Source organism: Lobosporangium transversale, assembly GCF_002105155.1.
Source record: "Lobosporangium transversale strain NRRL 3116 chromosome Unknown BCR41scaffold_46, whole genome shotgun sequence".
Taxonomy (NCBI): domain Eukaryota; kingdom Fungi; phylum Mortierellomycota; class Mortierellomycetes; order Mortierellales; family Mortierellaceae; genus Lobosporangium; species Lobosporangium transversale.
This window is the reverse complement of record NW_019029024.1, coordinates 153916-172428: the sequence shown is the minus strand read 5'-3', so window position 1 is coordinate 172428 and position 18513 is coordinate 153916. Positions and strand designations below refer to the sequence as shown.

The following is an 18513-nucleotide window of genomic DNA, read 5'->3' as shown; positions in this document are numbered from 1 at the left end:
TAACCCAATACTTTTAATGTTCAGGAATCGTTATGTGAATACGAATATTGATACTAAGCGATCTTGATAATAATTTTTCCCTTGGCTCTGGAGGACTGACTCTTATCGAAGGCTGCAAGGACAGAAGGTAGTGTAAACTCATTCACCGAATCAATGATAGGGTCGGCTTTTGCATCCTCCAGGACTTTGATAACTTTTGTAAGGACTGCACCGTTCGGATAAGTCGTAAACAAGTGATATCCAGGGCCAGACTGCAAGAAGGATGTCAGTTTGTTCGCTGCAACTCGAGCACCAGCATAGAGGAGATGGAACGGTGTATTCATGGAGTTGGAGTCACCAACAATACGGATTAAATTGCCAGCTGGCTTTAGAATAGTACGCCTCTTGGCCCATAACTGTGTTGTTGTTATTATAGAAGGAGATTGTTGGTTAACTCATCATAAAAAGATGCATCAAGAAGAGAATCAACATCATCCAGGCTATTACCTCTTCCGCAGAACCAACAGTGTCAAAAATGATATCGAAGTCCTGATTAGTGTACTTTTCTGTAACATTTGTCGTGGTGTAATCAACAACCTCATCTGCTCCAAGATCCTTGACCATCTTTACATTTGCGGTTGAACAAACACCCACAATATACGCACCAAGTGCCTTGGCCACCTGCACTCCTACTGTGCCTATAAAGTGATGTCAAGCATACAAACATACAAAGTGAATATCGGCTGCTCATTAATGATAAGGTAACTTTTAATACATTGCGAATTTTGATCCATTTACCTGTGCCTCCGCTTGCGCCGTTGATCAAAACTTTATCGCCTTTTTTGATGCTGCCACGAATGACAAGTGCTTCCCAAACAGTGGTTGCGACCAAAGGCCATGCAGCTGCCTGCTCGAATGACCATCGCTGAGGTTTTTTTACCACAAGTGATTCATCTACTAGCGTGTATTCTGTCAGCCCTCCGGACTGACTAAAAAGTAGCATAGCCATGACTTCATCTCCCACTTGAACTATTTTGCCCGCCTTGGGACCAATTGCTACGACTTCACCAGAGATATCCAAACACGGAACTTTGAGCTTAGGCATGAGTAGCTGCGGCAAGCCGCCTTTCATCAATTTCCAATCGACAGGATTGAGGGCAGTAGCGTGGACTTTGACGAGAATGTTGGACCCGGAAACGTGAGGTAAAGGCGCAGCCTCGTTGAATGTGAGGATCTCAGAGGGTTTACCAACGGTCGTCCATTGGAACGACTTGATCAAGGAAGGAAGAGAGGAAGCATAAACAGCCATGATATTTGATTTGTTGATTTACGCTATGAGGGAAAAGTAAAAATATATAAATAAAAAAATAAAAGTGAAAATGAAGGAATGTGCTTTGTCTGGATTTATATATGAATTGGACCGTTGGCGATCATGAAGGTGGTAGGTGCTTGCGTATTCGGTTTCGCGGCTCGAGAGCAATAAGATACTTGGATAGAATGATCGAGCACGCAATCGCCTAAATTATCCACGAGGGAAACTATTAGAGAATGGGTGTGGCTGGGTAGAGGAGTTGTAGGCTCGTAACTTTTAAAAGATTTCTAGCATGAAGGAAAGGTGAACCAAATCAGCTGTCCTGCTTCCACAAGAATAAATGGTTGTGATTTCAATCCCTGCTGGGATCTCGAAAGAAGTGGTAACAACGGCATTCGCATCATGCGTTGACACCAAATCAACTATAATGCTGGAATTCCAAGGTGTCGTCGAAATGGATGGCCATACTTGGGCAGGCAACGCTCTTGGGCAGCTTTCTATACTTGATGGTGTAAGAAAAGTTGGTTTCAAGAAAAATGTTTTTACAAAGCCGTTTCAATTTCATCCAGCTTTTTTAACAATAACGGTTTTTTTGATAGGGCCTCAAAGCACAACTTGTTATCGGTAACCATCGACTTGATGGGAAAGTATTAAAACTGGACAAGCCTTTACTTTTAATTCAAAAGAAGAACAACCTGGCAATGAATACAGACGTTGCTATGAAGGATGGCAATCTTACGACTGACATTCACAAATATAAGATTGAAAATGTAAATGACCTCGATCAGCATAATCAGTCCTCTATACGTCCACTTTCGCCACCAAAACTTGATGAGGATGATACGATGACTTCGACTGGGTGGGGAGATGATGTGGAGACAAGCAGTACACCCACGAAGCCGATGGCTGCAGGTACTCCAGAAGTAATAGAGTATGATACTGTGGCCATCATTCGACAAAAGATTCTTTTTAATACCATGCCAACTCCAATCATCCACACTGATCGACGTGGACTCACCGTAATCAAGCGCGGTGTATGAGGTGAAGGAGTATTTCTTAATTGCTCAAGATAGACTCCATTTTTTCTTTTGTACTTCCTCCATATTTCTGTACTATTGTTTTGTTGCTTATAGTTTATTAAATACATACAAAGCCACTGGATATTGATATTTGGGATAATTGAAGCCTTAACGGGTATTATGACACATATGACGCATGCACCATTCTTGGTCAATGCAAAGTAATTGTTGATTAACGCTGGAGAGCAAGCAGTCTGCTAATGTTTTTTTTCCAGCGGGTTGTGCAGATCTATTTTTTATGAGTAACAATCACGTGAAGCTTACTCATTTGAATGCATTGAGGAAAGTGGATAAAATCTCCACACTCAAACTTTTGGACTCTTCTATTCTTCTTGTCTCCTGCATTCTTCACAGACACACACAGGCACATATACCACATCACTTCAATATGACAATTAAAAATAAAGACAAACTTATCATTTTTGATACAACCCTTAGAGATGGAGAACAGGTAAAGGAATACCGACCTCAAGCCCTCTATTAAACGAAAAATGTCCGACAGTCAACTGCACATAAATATAATGCTGCTCCGATCGACAAAAAAAAAAAATAACACTAATACGCCTTTCCTCCGCCTTCTCATATACCAATTATCATTGAATTGTTTTAAAAATAGTCTCCAGGTGTGACTCTTACAGTAAATGAAAAGATTGAGATTGCAAAGCAGCTCTCCCGTCTTGGAGTTGATGTCCTTGAGGCTGGTTTCCCGGTTGCGTCACAGGGTGACTTCGATGCAGTAGAACGGATCGCTACCGAAGTTGGCCCTTTGATGGTCGGCCGTGAAGCGATTGGCAAGCCTATTGTAAGTTTGATCGTTCGAACCTACTCGACCTTTTTTTTCGTATTTGATACATGAACAAACCGAAAGAGATTAGATTTTACTTAAAGCTGTGATTGGACAAATATCAAACACGGATGAGTAATGTTGCCAAACACAAAACAAAAAACACATTTACATGCATAAGTGCCCGCATCTGCATCCACTACTTTCCAGGAAGACTTTCCACTAAAGAGACTACCTATAAGCCTATGTAGGCATAGGATCGACGGCGCCTTGGTTTTATCGTGTTGATATTAATGGCCATAGTTCTAACTAGATACTTGTTTATTTTATTCAACAGACTATCGCCGGTCTTGCTCGTGCTGTGCCGGCTGATATTCAGCGTTGCTATGATGCAATCGCGAAGGCACCACACAAACGTATTCATACCTTCCTCGCCACTTCCGATATTCACCTCCAACACAAACTCAAGATTTCTCGTGAAGAATGTATCACTCGCGCTGTAGCTGCAGTATCTTTCGCAAAGACCCTGGTTGATGATGTAGAGTTCTCACCCGAGGATGCAGGACGTAGTGATCAGGACTTTTTGTGCAAGGTTTTGAGTGCTGTCATTGAGGCTGGAGCAACAACGCTGAATATCCCAGATACTGTTGGCTACAATATGCCGGAGGAGTATGGTGCTATGATCAAATACCTTATTGCCAACACTAAAGGATCAGACAAGGTCATCTGGTCGGCTCACTGCCACAATGACCTTGGACTAGCCACTGCCAATACTCTCTCTGGAATTCTTAACGGAATCCGTCAAGTTGAGGTAACAATTAACGGCATTGGAGAGCGTGCAGGAAATACTGCTATGGAGGAGATTGTGATGGCTGTTCATACCCACCCAGACTTTTTCCCTGTTTATCACACCATCAACACCCCTCTGTTCTTCAGGATTTCGCAATTGGTATCATCATTGTCTGGAATGCTAGTACAACCTAATAAGGCTATCGTAGGTGCCAATGCCTTCTTGCATGAGTCTGGTATCCATCAGGATGGTGTTCTCAAGAATAAGACAACGTATGAAATCATTAGTCCCGAGACTGTTGGGGCCAACACTGTCAACCTTGTCCTTGGCAAGCACTCTGGGCGTGCAGCCTTCCGCTCTCGCTTGCAGGATCTCGGCTTTGGGGAGCTGACTGAGGCAGAGTTCCAAGTTGCTTTTAATAGCTTCAAGACTTTGGCAGATAGTAAGAAGCGTGTCACAGAGCAAGACCTTATTGCTCTGTTGTCTGACCAGGTCTCAGCGTCAGCTGGTGACAAAGCAACCTTCGTCATCAAGACCCTCCAAGTTGTGTCGGGAACCTCCTTTGCTACTGCTACAGTCCAGCTTCAGAACACGGTGACGGACCACATTTTGATTGATGCCGCTATCGGCAAGTCTGGGCCTATCGAGGCCGTGTTTTTGGCTATTCAGCGTTTGGTGGGCAAGAGGATCCGTTTGCTCAAGTTTGACATTACCGCTGTTGGCCAGGGCGTAGATGCACTTGGTCAAGTTTCAGTCAAGATCGCTGAGGACAACTCCGTAGCAGGCACCTCTGATAGTGAAGAGTCAAATGAGGAGAACAACAATGGGCTGAGCCAAGCCACATACCATGGCCATGGTGCAGACTCCGACATCATTCAAGCAGCTACCAAAGCTTATTTGAACGCTATTAATCGCCTCGTTGCCAACGAAAGCCAGCGACTCCTCGGTGAACGCAAAGTGGATGTCTAAGGTTCATAGCTGGAGCTTGAATGGCACATGCTTGTTAGATATAATTTTTTTAAAAAAAAAAAAAAAGACATTCATTACTACACTTAGCATTTCTTTCTTGAATCTTTCCAAAAAAGATTGTATCCTTTGAAAAATAAGAGATTGGTATTTATTGTTGTTAACTATTCTGTAAAATTAAAATTAAACACGATGGAGACTTTCTGTTTTATGGAATCCACTATCTTGAGCTTCAAGGTCATTTATGTGGCCTGGCTGGGGCCTAGACTCATCTATGAATGAGCCTGAATGGCGTTGGATGCCCGTAAAATGTTCAAAGTGCCGTGATTCCTGCTCCTGACCCTCAGAATCTCTCTGTAAGTAACTAAAATCTCGAGGTGGATGAGGCACCTGCGAGTGGTCTGAGAGAAGATGGGGGTAGTATTGATGATATGCGAATATAGCAAAAGTAATACCAATGATTGAACCCCATGTGACATCAATAGGTGCATGCCTATAATCTTGTACTCGTGTGATAGCAATAAGCAAAGCAGCTAAAAAGCGAAAGGTTAGTCGGTTAGTGTGATTTGAATACTTTCTTTGGATGTTTGTTTCTTTTTTAAATATTTTATTCAACCAGCAAAACACCTACCAAGGAACGGGATAATGAGGATGACGCTCTTGATTGAGTACCCTCTTCGGTCAAAGATGTGCATTTTCCCTCCGAGCCAAAGCGATATGTAAAACAAACCAGCGAATGCGGCTATTTTGAAATAAAAGATTCGTGCTTGTTGTTCAGCTTGTGATCATGATCAATGAAGTTGTAATACAGCCATTTATTCGCTGAGACCATATAACTTACTTGAAGCATGCCCTGAAGGAAAAGCACGGAGTCCATCCTGGAAGATATGGCGGTCTTTCTGTGTGCAGACATCTACTGTCCATAGCTTGAGTGGCTCGTCCTGTGTGATAGGAGAGCCGTTGAGCATAGGTTGACATCGACTAAGAAAATCTGGTCGGTGCTTACCGACAGTGACCTAATGATTGACGTACATTAGGACGACTTTAGTGCCTGGAACGTCCATTCCTTCGAAAATTTCATGGGTGTCACATTAAAATGAGGTCACACTACATTTTAATGCAGGGTTTCCCCTCCTCTTCACAACGTCATTTAAACAATTTTGGAAAACAAGCATCTTCCAAAAAAAAAAAAAAAAAAAAAAAAAAAAAATTGAGGCGTAATAATTACAGATGGAAACAATTACTGTAGGATGTCACTTACTTTGACAACTTGAGTAACCATAGTAGTGAGCAAAACTGAGAGTAAGAGTCCGAGAATACCGTTATGAAAATCGTAAGGGCTACGCCTCACTCCTAGACCCACAATAGCGATCATTACGACAGGGAAAACAACTACAATGAGGACGAGTGCCCAGACAGGAATAGTTTCTTCATGTTTGTAGGGATACATGATATTCGTGTCGTTTATAGAAAAGGGACGATGAAAAGGCTCGATTTTATCGATGAAAAAGAAGAGGATCAGAAGAATGATACAGAGAACCCAATCGAAGAGATAAGAGCAGAAAAGGCGGAAGGACGGGTTCCTTTTCAATGGTGGAGATGTGGGGTTCATGACTACAAATGAATAGTTGTTAAGCTATATTAAACGAGGTCAAGCCCAGAGTCCAGGGATGTAGTTAGAAGGTGTGTAGACTAGAATATGAGCAGAATAATAAGAATAGTAATAAAGACAACAAAAGGACTGTGAAAGAGATAAAGCAGAATGAAGCAGAATGAAGCAGAATGGGCCAGAAGAATAAAGCAGATAATGATGAGGGCAAGAAGAGGTAAAAGAAAGGTTTGTTTGGCCGTGAAGGAACGTTAAGTTGTTTTAACGTCTTCCCTGAAAAATGCACTTTGACCCAGTGCGATTTCATGAATGCGCCTTGTACGTATCTACAAGCCACCACTACCACGCTAATTTTTTTTTTTGGGAGATCGACGCGCGGTGGGTGGTCTTTTTGTATTTAAGAACAGACAAGGCAGGCTTATTTTCTCCTTCCCCCTCACTCCTTCCCACACATACGCCACCAAACCTCATAGCCTTCCCTCTTCATTTTTTCACACACCTTCACACACTGCACAAACTAGCAGGTAAGATAAACAAACAAAAAAAAAGACTCATCATCCGACACATGCACACACATTTTATGTTTCTCTCTCTTTCTCTCCATTGTTTTCCTACTTTTACTTGCTGTCTTTTCTTCATCTGGTCAAAGTTCATGATCAAAAAAGATCTTTTTGGGCTCTTTTTTTTTTTTTTTTTTTTTTTTTTTTTTCTCCTTTACATTGTCTGCCATCAGCTTTTTTTTTATTTTTATTTTTATTTTTTAAAAAGTTTGTCCTTAGCAGTGATGAGGTTATTAGCTCCTAAGCTCGACAACTACTTTATAAGTCGACAAATACAGTCATACGAATCATTGAATTAACTTATTTCTATAGGTGGTTCAAAACAACAGCTTCTAGTAAGCTCTGTGTGTAACAGAAATCTCCCTGCCAGCAATGACTACCAGGTATAGTTCGTTTCGTTTGTTCAGGAGTTTTCAACCCGATGCACAAACCATTGATGATTGTCTAATTACTTTGGACAACCTTGTACCTCTTTGATCATCCGCATCTACATCAACAGGCTCGATCGTCTAGTACTTCTCCTGGAGACAGGATCGACTGCTGCGGTGAGGGCAACTGCTGCCCAACAATTGGGCGATATTCAGAAGCAGCATCCATCAGAACTATTTAACTTATTGTCGAGGGTATTGTGTTTTTTTTTCTCCCTTTCTTCTGACTGGTTTGTTTACGTAATTAGACCGGTGCATGTCTGGTCATGGACTTAACTATGTTTCCCTGCTTAATTTGTAAAGGTGCTAGTCCATTTGCGGAGTAAAAGCTGGGATACTAGGATCGCTGCGGGACAGGCTCTGGAGGCCATAGTTTCTAATGTGCATCAGTGGGATCCGTCAGATAATGGCAAGTTTCTTGTGAAATTGCTCCTAATGGATAGAATTTCAACAGTTGTCAAGGTTAAAGAAACTGATCAATTTCCATTCTAACGCGGTCTCAGCTTCCGGTTTAATTCAATAGAAGTGACTCTAAAAAACGAGGACACGACAGAAGAGCAAAGAGCGAAAACAAAAGCCTCTCGGTACGACCGACTATCATTCTCCAACTTTGATATTAGTCAAGTACTCCAAAATGGGAAATTGCTCTTGGGATCAGCAGGAAAAGAATATGATCTGGATCTCAGCGATCTTGATCCTGCAGAACGTCTGGCGATTCAAAGAAAAAATCTAGCCGCAAATCTTGGACTCATGACATCTCAATTCATGGATGGTAAAATACAGACTGTTGTTACAACAATGATATATATTCATATGCACCTCAAAAACTGTAAAGTTAACATTATCATATCTTCTTCTGTTTATTGATTATTCAAGTCGATCTTGTGGACGAATCGGATATTTCTGGAACAAGAGCTCCATCTGCTTCATTAAAGCAGGAACACCCTTCAACACCTTCTACTTCAAGCTCTACCCATTCGAAACCGCCATTACCTTCTCCAGGACTTCCAAGCGAAGTAGATCTAGAGGGGCTCAGTGCACGTGAAAGAAATAAGCTCAAACGTCGTGCGAAAACAGATCTAAAGTTTAAAGGCAAAGACAAGTAAGTAACTGTTTTTTTTTCTTCGTCGGATTATAAATGCTTGTTGATTTTGATGAAGTATATTTTTTACGCCTAATTGATAGAGTTCGTGTGATAGACCTAGCTGGTCGAAGAAAAGGACCAGATACACCAGGTACACCAAGCACACCAGGACCAGGAGCAGGTGCAGGTGCAGATGGACAAGAAGGAGGCTATTTTGAGTTTACTCCTCAATCAGACTCCAATAAAGTCGTAGTGGAGGCAAGATTACCTGTACAATCAATATTGGAGACGTCAACTGAATGGCCATTTGAGGGTGTTTGCGACCTACTATGCATGGATCTCTTTGATCCATGCTGGGAGATACGGCATGGGGCGGGTATTGGACTTCGTGAAATTTTGAAAATTCAAGGCGGCGGTGCAGGAAAGATTATAGGATGCAAGAAAGCCGAAAACGAGACCCGCCATCATGAATGGTTAGAAGATCTTGCGATCCGGCTTCTTTGCGTGTTTTCGTTGGATCGATTTGGGGATTTCGTGTCGGACCAGGTATACCCGACTTGAGTTTCAATCGAATATTGTACATGCTATCAAAGAACCCAATCTAACATGAAATCGGCCAACGTTTTAGGTTGTTGCTCCTGTAAGAGAAACGTGCTCACAAACCCTAGGCGCTCTGTTGCAACACATGTCTGACGAAGGAGTGAGAAATACGCTTGGAGTATTGATGCGCCTCATTTACCAGAATGATGTTTTTGAGGAAGGCATGGAAAGAGACTATGTCTGGGAAGTTCGGCATGCTGGATTGCTTGGGTTAAAATATGCTGTGGCTGTTCGGCGGGACCTTCTAGATAATGACTCCGCTTGTGGTGCTGACATTTTGCAGAATGTAGTTAGCGCTGTTATTCTGGGTCTCAAGGACGAGGACGATGATGTTCGGGCAGTATCAGCATCTACTCTTATCCCCATCTCTTCTAGCTTTGTCCATAAACTGCCAGAACGTATCCCAGACGTTGTCAATGTTCTTTGGGATTGCTTAGCTGTCTTGAAGGATGACCTCACGGCCTCGACAGCCAGCGTTATGGATCTTTTAGCTAAGCTCTTTACATTCCCAAGCGTTCTTGACTTTATGATTCACACCAAGGATGAGAAGTAATGGTCTCTTGTTTAACTAAGACGCCGTATATTTGTGTATGATCCTCCATCCAAGGCTAATAGATGAATCCTTGTCTTTTTTTTTTTTTTTTTTTTTTTTTTTTGGCAGGCATACACTGGTAAATCTTATCCCTCGCCTCAACCCATTCTTTCGTCATACTATTCCTGGCGTTCGTATGGCGGTTTTAAATGCAATGTTGACATTTCTCAAGTTAAAGTCGATTGCAGAGTGGGTGGATGAGAGAGTGGTCCGCATGGCTTTTCAAAATTTGATTGTGGAGGAGAAAAAAGAGATCTTGGAGCTGTCATTAACTGTCGCGACTGCATTGATTGAACACATATCCGCCTCAGGGTCATTGCTGATCACAACTGTCATAGGTCCTCACCTGTCAGCATTTTTCAACTTGTTGCTCACACCCATTGGGACACCGTTGGACACCCGTCTTTTTTATTCACCAACAGGACAGGAGATTGCTAATGTTGTTGACACCCCCACCCGCGGTAGAAAAGCTCAATCTGCACAGACTCACTCTCATAATGTTGATATAGGGATGCTGAAGCAGGACTTGGCATTGGTGTCAACAGAATCAATCATTCGCTGTCGTCTAAACGCATGCAAGGCACTTGGACTGATCATGGCGACCTGGCCTTTAGATCAGTTAGAAGAAACATTCTACAGCATATTACAGCCTCACTTCACTTCCTCTTGGGCAATGCGTCGTCAAATGTCAGCGATTGTGATCGCGGAGTGGGCTTATGCATTTAAGGAGCGTACAGGAGTATACCCAACAGAAGCTGGACTTCCATTTGGTCTTCGCACCTCCTCAGCCTTAACAGAATGTCTCATATCGGACCCACCACTCAGCTATCTCGAGAGTCTCACAGTCTTAAAGGGTGTCCGGGTTGAAATCCAGACAATGCTCAACGCGTTCGTCAGTGATGGTAAAGTGCCACAGACGAGTATTCCTGCTCTTCCACCAATTGCAGGAGCCGATAATAATGGAGGCGCCAACGACTTCACAATTGACTATGCACGTGAGCTTGCGGCCAACACTGCACCTGAGTTGATGAATCAGATTGGAGCACGATCTCGCAAGACCGCTGTACCCTTGCTGAGCGGTCGACTGGAGCGCGTTATTGCCAGTATTGGTTACTTTGAGACTATCAAGGAGAAAGCAGATTTATATGTTGCAGCGGCAGTTGGTTCAGCAGTCATCAATTTAGGTACACTTCCTGCCAAACTGAATCCAGTGATTAATAGTGTTATGAAGAGTGTCAGGGTAAGTCGAATTTCAGCTAGAAGCAAAGCAGCGACGCTGGTGATCATGGAAACAATATGCTGAATTTCTAACAGGTATTTAATCTTTATACATCGCATCTTATTAGAGCGAAGGGAACATGGATCTTCAGATGCGCTCCGCTTCGACTCTGGCTAGTCTTGTAATCCTATGCAATTCGCCGTTCTGCAACCTACGCGTAATTCCTACGCCCAAATTGATCAAGAATCTTGGACGATACCTCTGCGGCGACACAACTATTACCCCGTCACTGGATCAGGATTCTTCGCTCGAAGGCATTTTTTCACTTAAGAGGTCCAAGGAGGCTGCACTCGACAGTAAGATTGTGGGTGGACGGGGCATGGAGGATGTTAAAATATCTGCCAAAGATACAAAGGTTGCTGAGGACGATGAAACCCGCTTGACTAGACGTGGCGCGGAGGCAGCTTTCAAGGAGTTCGCTGTACGATTTGGATCAAACTTGTTTTCAGCAGTCCCAAAGGTCTGGGAGTGCATGAGTTCACCATTGATATCTTCATTCGCACAGGGACCAGTGATCGAGCCTACTAGTTTACAGGCAGATGACTGGCATGATATTATCGATGCTCTTGAAATCACAAAAACTCTAGTGCCTCACATACATCCAGATTTATACCCATCTATTGAGCAGCTGATGCCGCATATTGCCACGGCATTAGTATCCCCTTTCACTGTCGTACGCCACGCCGCAGCAAAATGCCTCTCTGTAATTTGTGATGTAATCACAGTGCCTGGAATGCATCTGGTGATTGATCGTGTTGTCCCATATATCGGAGACAGTGCTAATGTGATCCGTCGTCAGGGGGCAGTCGAGATGATCAATGAAGTGGTTCAGAAAATGGACGCCAAGATCTTGCCATATGTTGTGTTCCTGATTGTACCCATTCTTGGGCGCATGAGTGATCCGGATGAGCCTACGCGTTTAGTATCAACAAATTGCTTTGCACATTTAATCAAGCTTGTACCGTTAGAGGCTGGTATCCCAGACCCCCCAGAGATGTCTGCTGAGATGCTACAACAACGCCAGGAAGAGCGACAGTTCTTAATGCAACTATTAGATAGTAAGAAGCTGCAGCCCTACAAAATTCCAATCACGATCAAAGCGGACTTGAGAAAGTACCAGCAGGAGGGCGTCAACTGGCTTGCTTTTCTGAACAAGTACCAACTACATGGTATCCTGTGCGATGACATGGGATTGGGAAAGACCCTTCAATCGATCTGCATGCTTGCTAGTGATCAGCATGACCGTCAAGTCAAGTTCGCAGAGACGGGACTCCCTCAGTATGCTCACTGCCCATCGCTCGTGGTTTGCCCTCCTACACTAACGGGTCATTGGTATCATGAAATCTTACAGTATACAGATAATTTAAAGCCTATTATGTATACTGGTGGCCCAGCTGAACGGAAAAGGCTTCGATCTGCAATCCCTAAACACGACGTTGTAATCATGTCTTATGATGTGGTCCGAAACGACATTGAGGACTTGGAGAAAATCAGATGGAACTATTGTATCTTGGATGAAGGACATATTATCAAGAATGGAAAGACCAAGATTACCAAGGCTGTTAAGATGGTTAAGGCTAATCACCGAGTCATATTGTCAGGAACGCCTATTCAGAACAACGTGCTTGAATTATGGTCCTTGTTTGACTTTTTGATGCCAGGTTTTTTGGGAACAGAGAAACAATTTAATGACCGTTTTGGAAAGCCTATTCTCGCGAGTCGTGACAGTAAAAGCTCATCTCGGGAGCAAGAGGCCGGTAAGTATTGTGGGTGGAGTCATCCTTTGCTGTTTATCCCTGGAAAATCATGATCATTGTAAGTTTAGAATCCACATGATTCACTGTATTACATCCAACTATTTATTTTCCTAGGTATATTGGCACTTGAGGCTCTTCATAAGCAAGTATTGCCGTTCTTATTGCGTCGACTAAAGGAGGATGTGCTAAGTGATCTCCCACCCAAGATTATCCAGGATTATTATTGCGAGCTTAGCGATCTTCAAAAGCAGCTGTACGAAGACTTTTCAAAGTCACATATCAAGCATGAAGTGGAGGAGGAATTGACGGAGGATGTCAAGGCTGATCCGCCACAAAAAGCAACACATATCTTCCAAGCCCTTCAATATCTCCGCAAGCTCTGCAACCACCCGCTTTTGGTCGTGAACGAAAATCACCCAGAGTACGGCAAAGTCATGAGACAACTGAAGGCCCATAATCAGTCCCTTCATGATATTAGTTTTGCTCCAAAATTGCAAGCCCTGAAGCAGTTACTCATAGATTGCGGTATTGGACTGAAGTCCATATCGGAATCCAACGCTGATGTGGAGGCTTCTTTGATTACTGGAGGTGGTTCAGCAGTAAGTCAGCACAGAGCGCTTGTCTTCTGCCAACAAAAGGCAATGCTCGATATTATTGAAAACGATCTTTTACGACCTCTGTTGCCTTCGGTTTCATATATGCGACTCGATGGAGCAGTTGATTCCTCTCGGAGACATGGAATTGTTCAAAAGTTCAACGCAGACCCTTCAATTGATCTTCTTCTTTTAACGACTCATGTTGGAGGACTGGGTCTCAACCTTACAGGAGCTGACACTGTTATCTTTGTGGAGCATGACTGGAACCCTATGAAGGATTTACAAGCCATGGATCGTGCACATCGTTTGGGACAGAAAAAGGTCGTCAATGTCTATCGGTTGATTACCAAGGGCACTCTTGAGGAGAAGATCATGGGGTAAATATATATCTATGAATATGCTGTTTTCATTGAAGATAATGATAATGATGAAGCGCACGATTGTAATGCTGAGCAACATCACTTTATCACTTTTCTGGTTATTTATGCATATATAGTCTCCAAAAATTCAAATTGAACATTGCGAATACGGTCATTAATCAGCAAAATTCGGGTCTCCAGAGCATGGGAACAGATCAAATCTTGGATCTCTTCCAGATCAGTAGCGATGGTGACACGGATGCCCGGAAAAAGGGCAAAGTCAAGGGTGGGGTCGCTAATGGTGATGGTGACAGTGGGGACCAAAAGATGTCCACAAAGAACGTCCTTGAGTCCTTGGAGGGTCTTTGGGACGAGAAACAATATGAAGAGGAGTATAATTTGGACTCGTTCATCCAAAGTCTCAAGTAGTAGTATATTTGTGCACTATAATATGAGTTTAATTGCATTCTATTATTTTGTTTATAATATCAAAGTTCATCTCGACGACGTGCAACAGGCTTAAGTAATTGAAGATATTCCACTGTAAAGGTACGGAAGATGTTGGCCCAACCCTCAACAACCTCTGGAGAGATGATGTCGGCATTATCCTATTGTTAATGCATGTTGGTCAAGATTAGTAAACGAAACACAATAATAACAGCTAGCTACAACAATGACGATGATGATAATAGTATTAATAATTATAGTAATAATAAAAGGTCAGATCCTAATAGTAGATTAATTCTTACCCCCAACTGATGCCATGCAGCCGGGAAAGGTATAGGGATGACATGAAAGATGGGCACACCTCTTTCAAGAAATGGGCGGTGATCATCATCAATGCCTTGCCATGGTGCATTCTCGGTCAAAAATCCACTCATTGGTTCGTCACCCTCAAGGTCATCCTCGTCGTCGTTGACATCGGCTCTTTTGTATCCACTCTTTCGTCTGGCCAAAAATTGTCCTCCATGCAATTTGGCTTCCCAAAGTCGCTGCTCGATTGAAAGAGTATGACGGTGAGCCCAATGGGTGGCTCCAAAATATGAAGGGACAGTTGGGGATTCTGATCCTAGTAAATCAAGTAAGATGAAGAGCTCAATGCCATCCAGATTGTTGGATGAGGATCCACCATTTCTTCCAGTGGCAGTCCTAGTGCGAGGTACAATCTGTTGGGCCCATTTTTCAGCTAGATGCCTAAGGAATGTGCTTTAGTACAGCTATTTCAATAAAGCAAACAAATCACTTTTTTTTTTTTTTTTTTTTTTTTTTCTTACCTAGATCCATAAAGTGAATCTTTTTGTGTCCATTCTGCAAAGGCTTCTTCACCATCAAAGAATATAATTTGCAATGTTGTTTCCTTATCATCTCTTCCGGGTTGATCAAGAGCTCTATCTAAACTCGCTGCGAGATCTAGAAGGATGGCACAAGGTGCGGCCGAGTCTGTAGCAGCTACGAATGGAAGAGTGTCCTCGCCTCCATTTAAAGTCATTCCTGGTTCAAGTGGAGGAGGGAAATACTTGGAGTCATAATGAGCCGCAAAGACAAGGCGATTCTCAGCTTTTGGGTTTTTTGTGAAGATGAGGTTTGTGAAAGTCTTTGGACCATAGGGAGTGGAGTCTGTGAAACGATCAATCTCTACATGCCATCCTGTTCCAGGTGTTCCTTCCGCACGTTGAAATAATTCGCTTTTATATCGTTTTTTCATTTGGTTCCTTTTAGATTCATCTGGATGACTGTCTTGTAGATCAAAAATGTCGCCAGCAAGGCTTGAAGAATTCAATTTTGCAAAATAATCCAATATAAAGTTTTGGACAAGAGTATTATTAACAGTTCCAGAGACTCGAGGGATCATAAGAGGAGCAAGCAACGATCCTGTATGTGGGTGAAATCGGTCTGGGTCCGAAGGTTCCCATGAAGTGATCATTTGTAGGTCTGATAACGATGAAGTGTGCAGCGCCCTGGCTTGAACATTGATATTGGACGTGGTCAAGAACGCTAGGGTGATAAGAAGGAATAGACTGCATAGTCCATGTTGATGTATTGGTAAGCGTAGATGAATGCTTCGATGCTTGCTCATGAGCTATTTCCTCTTGTGATGGTAGTTGAATAGGTTTTTCAAGATGATGAAAAAGAATGAAAAAAGGTTTTTTTTTTTTTTTTTTTTACTTTTATACTTTAGTCTACGCCACCCGAAATATTCTTTTAAAATATGTTTATTCGGAAATGAAAGGATTACTGTGACTCTGACAAGGGATTCTCTTGCTCCACTTGCTCTAACACCTTTAAAAGAACATCGATAGGAGCGGTTGTGAAAAATGTTGCTGGGTAGATTTTGCTACCCCAGATTGGATGCAACAAAACTTTACAACAGCCAGCATTCTGAAAATCATATTTGAGTAGAATCTGACATCCTTCCACATCAGGATAAACATCTCGTCCACGCTCGCTGAATGTCTATGGGAAAAGAAAAAGCAATTATGGTTTACAAAAGAAGGATTGTTTGTAAGATTTATCGGTCAAGTGACACAGGCAAATTGAAGTTTCGAGTCATATCTGATAAGAGAGATTTTAAATTTCTTACAGGATATCCAGAGGCTGGGTCAGTCATGTCGGACCAGAAGCCAAGCTCCTTTAGACCTTGGTGAATAGCAGTGGACCACCGGACGAACTTTAGTAATGTTATAAAAAAAATAAAAAAAAAAAAAAAAAGGAATGCCATTAGTAATGGAGAATTTCATCCACACGTAGGCCCTTTCTCCGTTCTACATGTTCCATGTTTGTCTCTTTTTCCTTGATACTTTCTCACAGCATCAATTGAGATTACATGGATCTAAAAAAGATTAAAAAGATCCATCAAGTCGTATGACATTGAATACAATGGCAATAGTACAAAAGGGAACCTACATCTTCCAAACGATCATCTTTTTCCTTGGCGATAACAGCATCCCATGCAACCATGTCGTGTTGACATTTTTGAAAAGTTGGCACAACTAACAAATTAGACAGGTCCTTGCTGGGGAAGACCGTTGCAAGCTCTCTAGTCATTCTTCTTGGTGAAGTATGGATGGAATATTCAAGTGTAGCAAGAGATGATGTGGACATTTTGGGTGGTGTAATGCACGTTATTGCACGAGTCTTTTTTAAAAGATTACTGGTATTGTTGTTACTGCAACTGCTACTGTTATTATTATTGCTATTGCTGCTATTATTGTTGTTACTGATAACTGTGTTATAAAGATCATTCTGACGAGGTTGAGGTTGAGATTGAGATTGGGGTTGAGATGAAGAGGAAGAAGAAGAAGAAGAATGAGAGGATGAATGAGCAGCGACGAATGAAGCATGAATGAGGTCCGAAGTAAAGGAAGCAGTGACTGCGGCGGCAGCAGCGGCAGCGGCAGCAGAAGAAGAAGAAGAAGAGGATGAAGGTTGTTGTGAATGATGAAGCATAGTAAACTGGTCAGAAGATAAAATGGACGAAGGGTTTTCTGTCATGAGTGACTGCAGCATTGTGGAATCTATTGCTACAACAGATGTGTTTATAGAGGTGAAAAAGGAGTGGAGTGGAGAGAAAGGAGAAGGGAAGAAGCAAAGTCAGAGTTAAGAGTCAAGGTCAAAAAGTAAGAAGTAAGAGAGGAGAAAGAAGGAAAAGAATAGGAGATCGTCCGAGAGATAAAAAAGGGAGATAAAGACTGCAGGCATGCGGGCGGTGTGTGCTTCGCCGTGTCATTCTCAGACTCAGATCTGTGCAATCTGAATGGCCCTCCCTTTTCTTTTTCTTTCTCCTTATCACCATGTGAAAAAAAAAAAAAAAAAAAAAAAAAAAACTTTCGTTACTTAAGCCACGCACCGTTTTATATTTTTTTTCTTATTTTTATTTTCTTACTTTTTCTTCATTCATTGAAACCGTTGACATTTATTGACCTGTACACATCATGTCAAAGAAACTTACAGCACAGGCATTGGATTTACTCCTAAGCAATCGCTCCACCAACAGCAGCAACAGCAACAGCAACAACAGCAAGAGCAACAGCCTTGTTGCTTTGTCAAAAAAAGACTCTGCTGTAAAACCATCCGTTAGCAAGAAGAGGAAAAAGCTTAAAAGCAAAAGCGATTCCTTGCCAAAGACAAAGACTGGGCTAAAAAAGATTAAACACGAGTTGAGATATGGTTATTCTATCCGAAAAGCACTCGAAGAAAAAGAGGCAAAAGAAAACCCTCTAGGTATGTACTTGCAAACAACACCAACTACAACTACTGCAACTACCATCACTGCAACATTTTATTTTATTTTTTTAAAAATAAAATAAAAAAAAAAAAAAAATAGTACCAAATGAACTCAAGATTTTTACTTGGCGGCTAATGGATTCATGATCTTTTTGACTGGCTACTTAGACAAGTTGAGAGAAAGATTAAACGATGAACAAGTCATATTGCAAGACAACTTGACCTATTACAGGACAACTAAACGAGCATCAAAAAAGGAGATCGAGCTTGCACAAAAGGTAATTGGGATGTGCCATATCACATATGCTGAGATGAATGTAGTGTCAGCAAAAAAAAAGGAGCGAGAATTTATGTTGGAAACTATTTCAAATTTGATAGATCAAAGAGCTACGTGCCAGAACCATGAGCGGCATCAGGACAACAGCAGTGAAGAAGGACGAGTCTGACGACGAGGATTTGTGAGACGGAGTTAAATAAAAAATATCCAGTGTATTATTAATAAATAATAGTGTAGA

General features: G+C 42.1%; 8 protein-coding genes across 8 annotated transcripts; 4 read left to right on the top strand and 4 right to left on the bottom strand.

Annotated features, from left to right (window-relative positions):
• Positions 1-53: 53 nt before the first annotated feature.
• On the bottom strand, positions 54-1288 carry BCR41DRAFT_400179 (hypothetical protein; the record flags this gene model as incomplete). Its single annotated transcript, XM_022029124.1, has 3 exons — positions 54-395; positions 487-677; positions 778-1288. The coding sequence occupies 3 exons, from the start codon at positions 1286-1288 to the stop codon at positions 54-56; spliced, it is 1044 nt and encodes a 347-aa protein (XP_021877509.1).
• Positions 1289-1564: 276 nt separating this feature from the next.
• On the top strand, positions 1565-2451 carry BCR41DRAFT_361108 (hypothetical protein). Its single transcript, XM_022025463.1, has 2 exons — positions 1565-1802; positions 1891-2451. The coding sequence occupies exons 1-2, from the start codon at positions 1632-1634 to the stop codon at positions 2329-2331; spliced, it is 612 nt and encodes a 203-aa protein (XP_021877508.1). The 5' UTR covers positions 1565-1631; the 3' UTR covers positions 2332-2451.
• A 260-nt stretch (positions 2452-2711) lies between these two features.
• Positions 2712-4940, top strand: BCR41DRAFT_361107 (2-isopropylmalate synthase). The gene is made up of 3 exons (XM_022025462.1): positions 2712-2821; positions 2987-3172; positions 3492-4940. The coding sequence occupies exons 1-3, from the start codon at positions 2759-2761 to the stop codon at positions 4911-4913; spliced, it is 1671 nt and encodes a 556-aa protein (XP_021877507.1). The 5' UTR covers positions 2712-2758; the 3' UTR covers positions 4914-4940.
• Positions 4941-5056: 116 nt separating this feature from the next.
• On the bottom strand, positions 5057-6760 carry BCR41DRAFT_361106 (phosphatidic acid phosphatase type 2/haloperoxidase). The gene is made up of 4 exons (XM_022025461.1): positions 6172-6760; positions 5752-5926; positions 5542-5652; positions 5057-5443 (listed from the first exon to the last, which is right to left on the bottom strand). Exons 1-4 carry the CDS (start codon positions 6520-6522, stop codon positions 5094-5096), a joined length of 987 nt encoding a protein of 328 aa, XP_021877506.1. The 5' UTR covers positions 6523-6760; the 3' UTR covers positions 5057-5093.
• An 816-nt stretch (positions 6761-7576) lies between these two features.
• BCR41DRAFT_311626 (hypothetical protein) lies at positions 7577-13796 on the top strand (the record flags this gene model as incomplete). Its single annotated transcript, XM_022021046.1, has 9 exons — positions 7577-7702; positions 7811-7927; positions 8066-8279; positions 8384-8609; positions 8693-9137; positions 9220-9740; positions 9853-11023; positions 11130-12819; positions 12934-13796. Coding segments are annotated over 9 exons (5373 nt in total), but the record flags the coding sequence as incomplete, so codon positions are not given.
• A 418-nt stretch (positions 13797-14214) lies between these two features.
• Positions 14215-15892, bottom strand: BCR41DRAFT_361103 (hypothetical protein). The gene is made up of 3 exons (XM_022025460.1): positions 15049-15892; positions 14524-14968; positions 14215-14382 (listed from the first exon to the last, which is right to left on the bottom strand). The coding sequence occupies exons 1-3, from the start codon at positions 15849-15851 to the stop codon at positions 14263-14265; spliced, it is 1368 nt and encodes a 455-aa protein (XP_021877504.1). The 5' UTR covers positions 15852-15892; the 3' UTR covers positions 14215-14262.
• Positions 15893-15963: 71 nt separating this feature from the next.
• On the bottom strand, positions 15964-17442 carry BCR41DRAFT_389261 (hypothetical protein). The gene is made up of 3 exons (XM_022028104.1): positions 16679-17442; positions 16356-16442; positions 15964-16228 (listed from the first exon to the last, which is right to left on the bottom strand). Exons 1-3 carry the CDS (start codon positions 17279-17281, stop codon positions 16007-16009), a joined length of 912 nt encoding a protein of 303 aa, XP_021877503.1. The 5' UTR covers positions 17282-17442; the 3' UTR covers positions 15964-16006.
• A 215-nt stretch (positions 17443-17657) lies between these two features.
• Positions 17658-18459, top strand: BCR41DRAFT_361101 (hypothetical protein). Its single transcript, XM_022025459.1, has 2 exons — positions 17658-17995; positions 18167-18459. The coding sequence occupies exons 1-2, from the start codon at positions 17707-17709 to the stop codon at positions 18442-18444; spliced, it is 567 nt and encodes a 188-aa protein (XP_021877502.1). The 5' UTR covers positions 17658-17706; the 3' UTR covers positions 18445-18459.
• Positions 18460-18513: the final 54 nt, after the last annotated feature.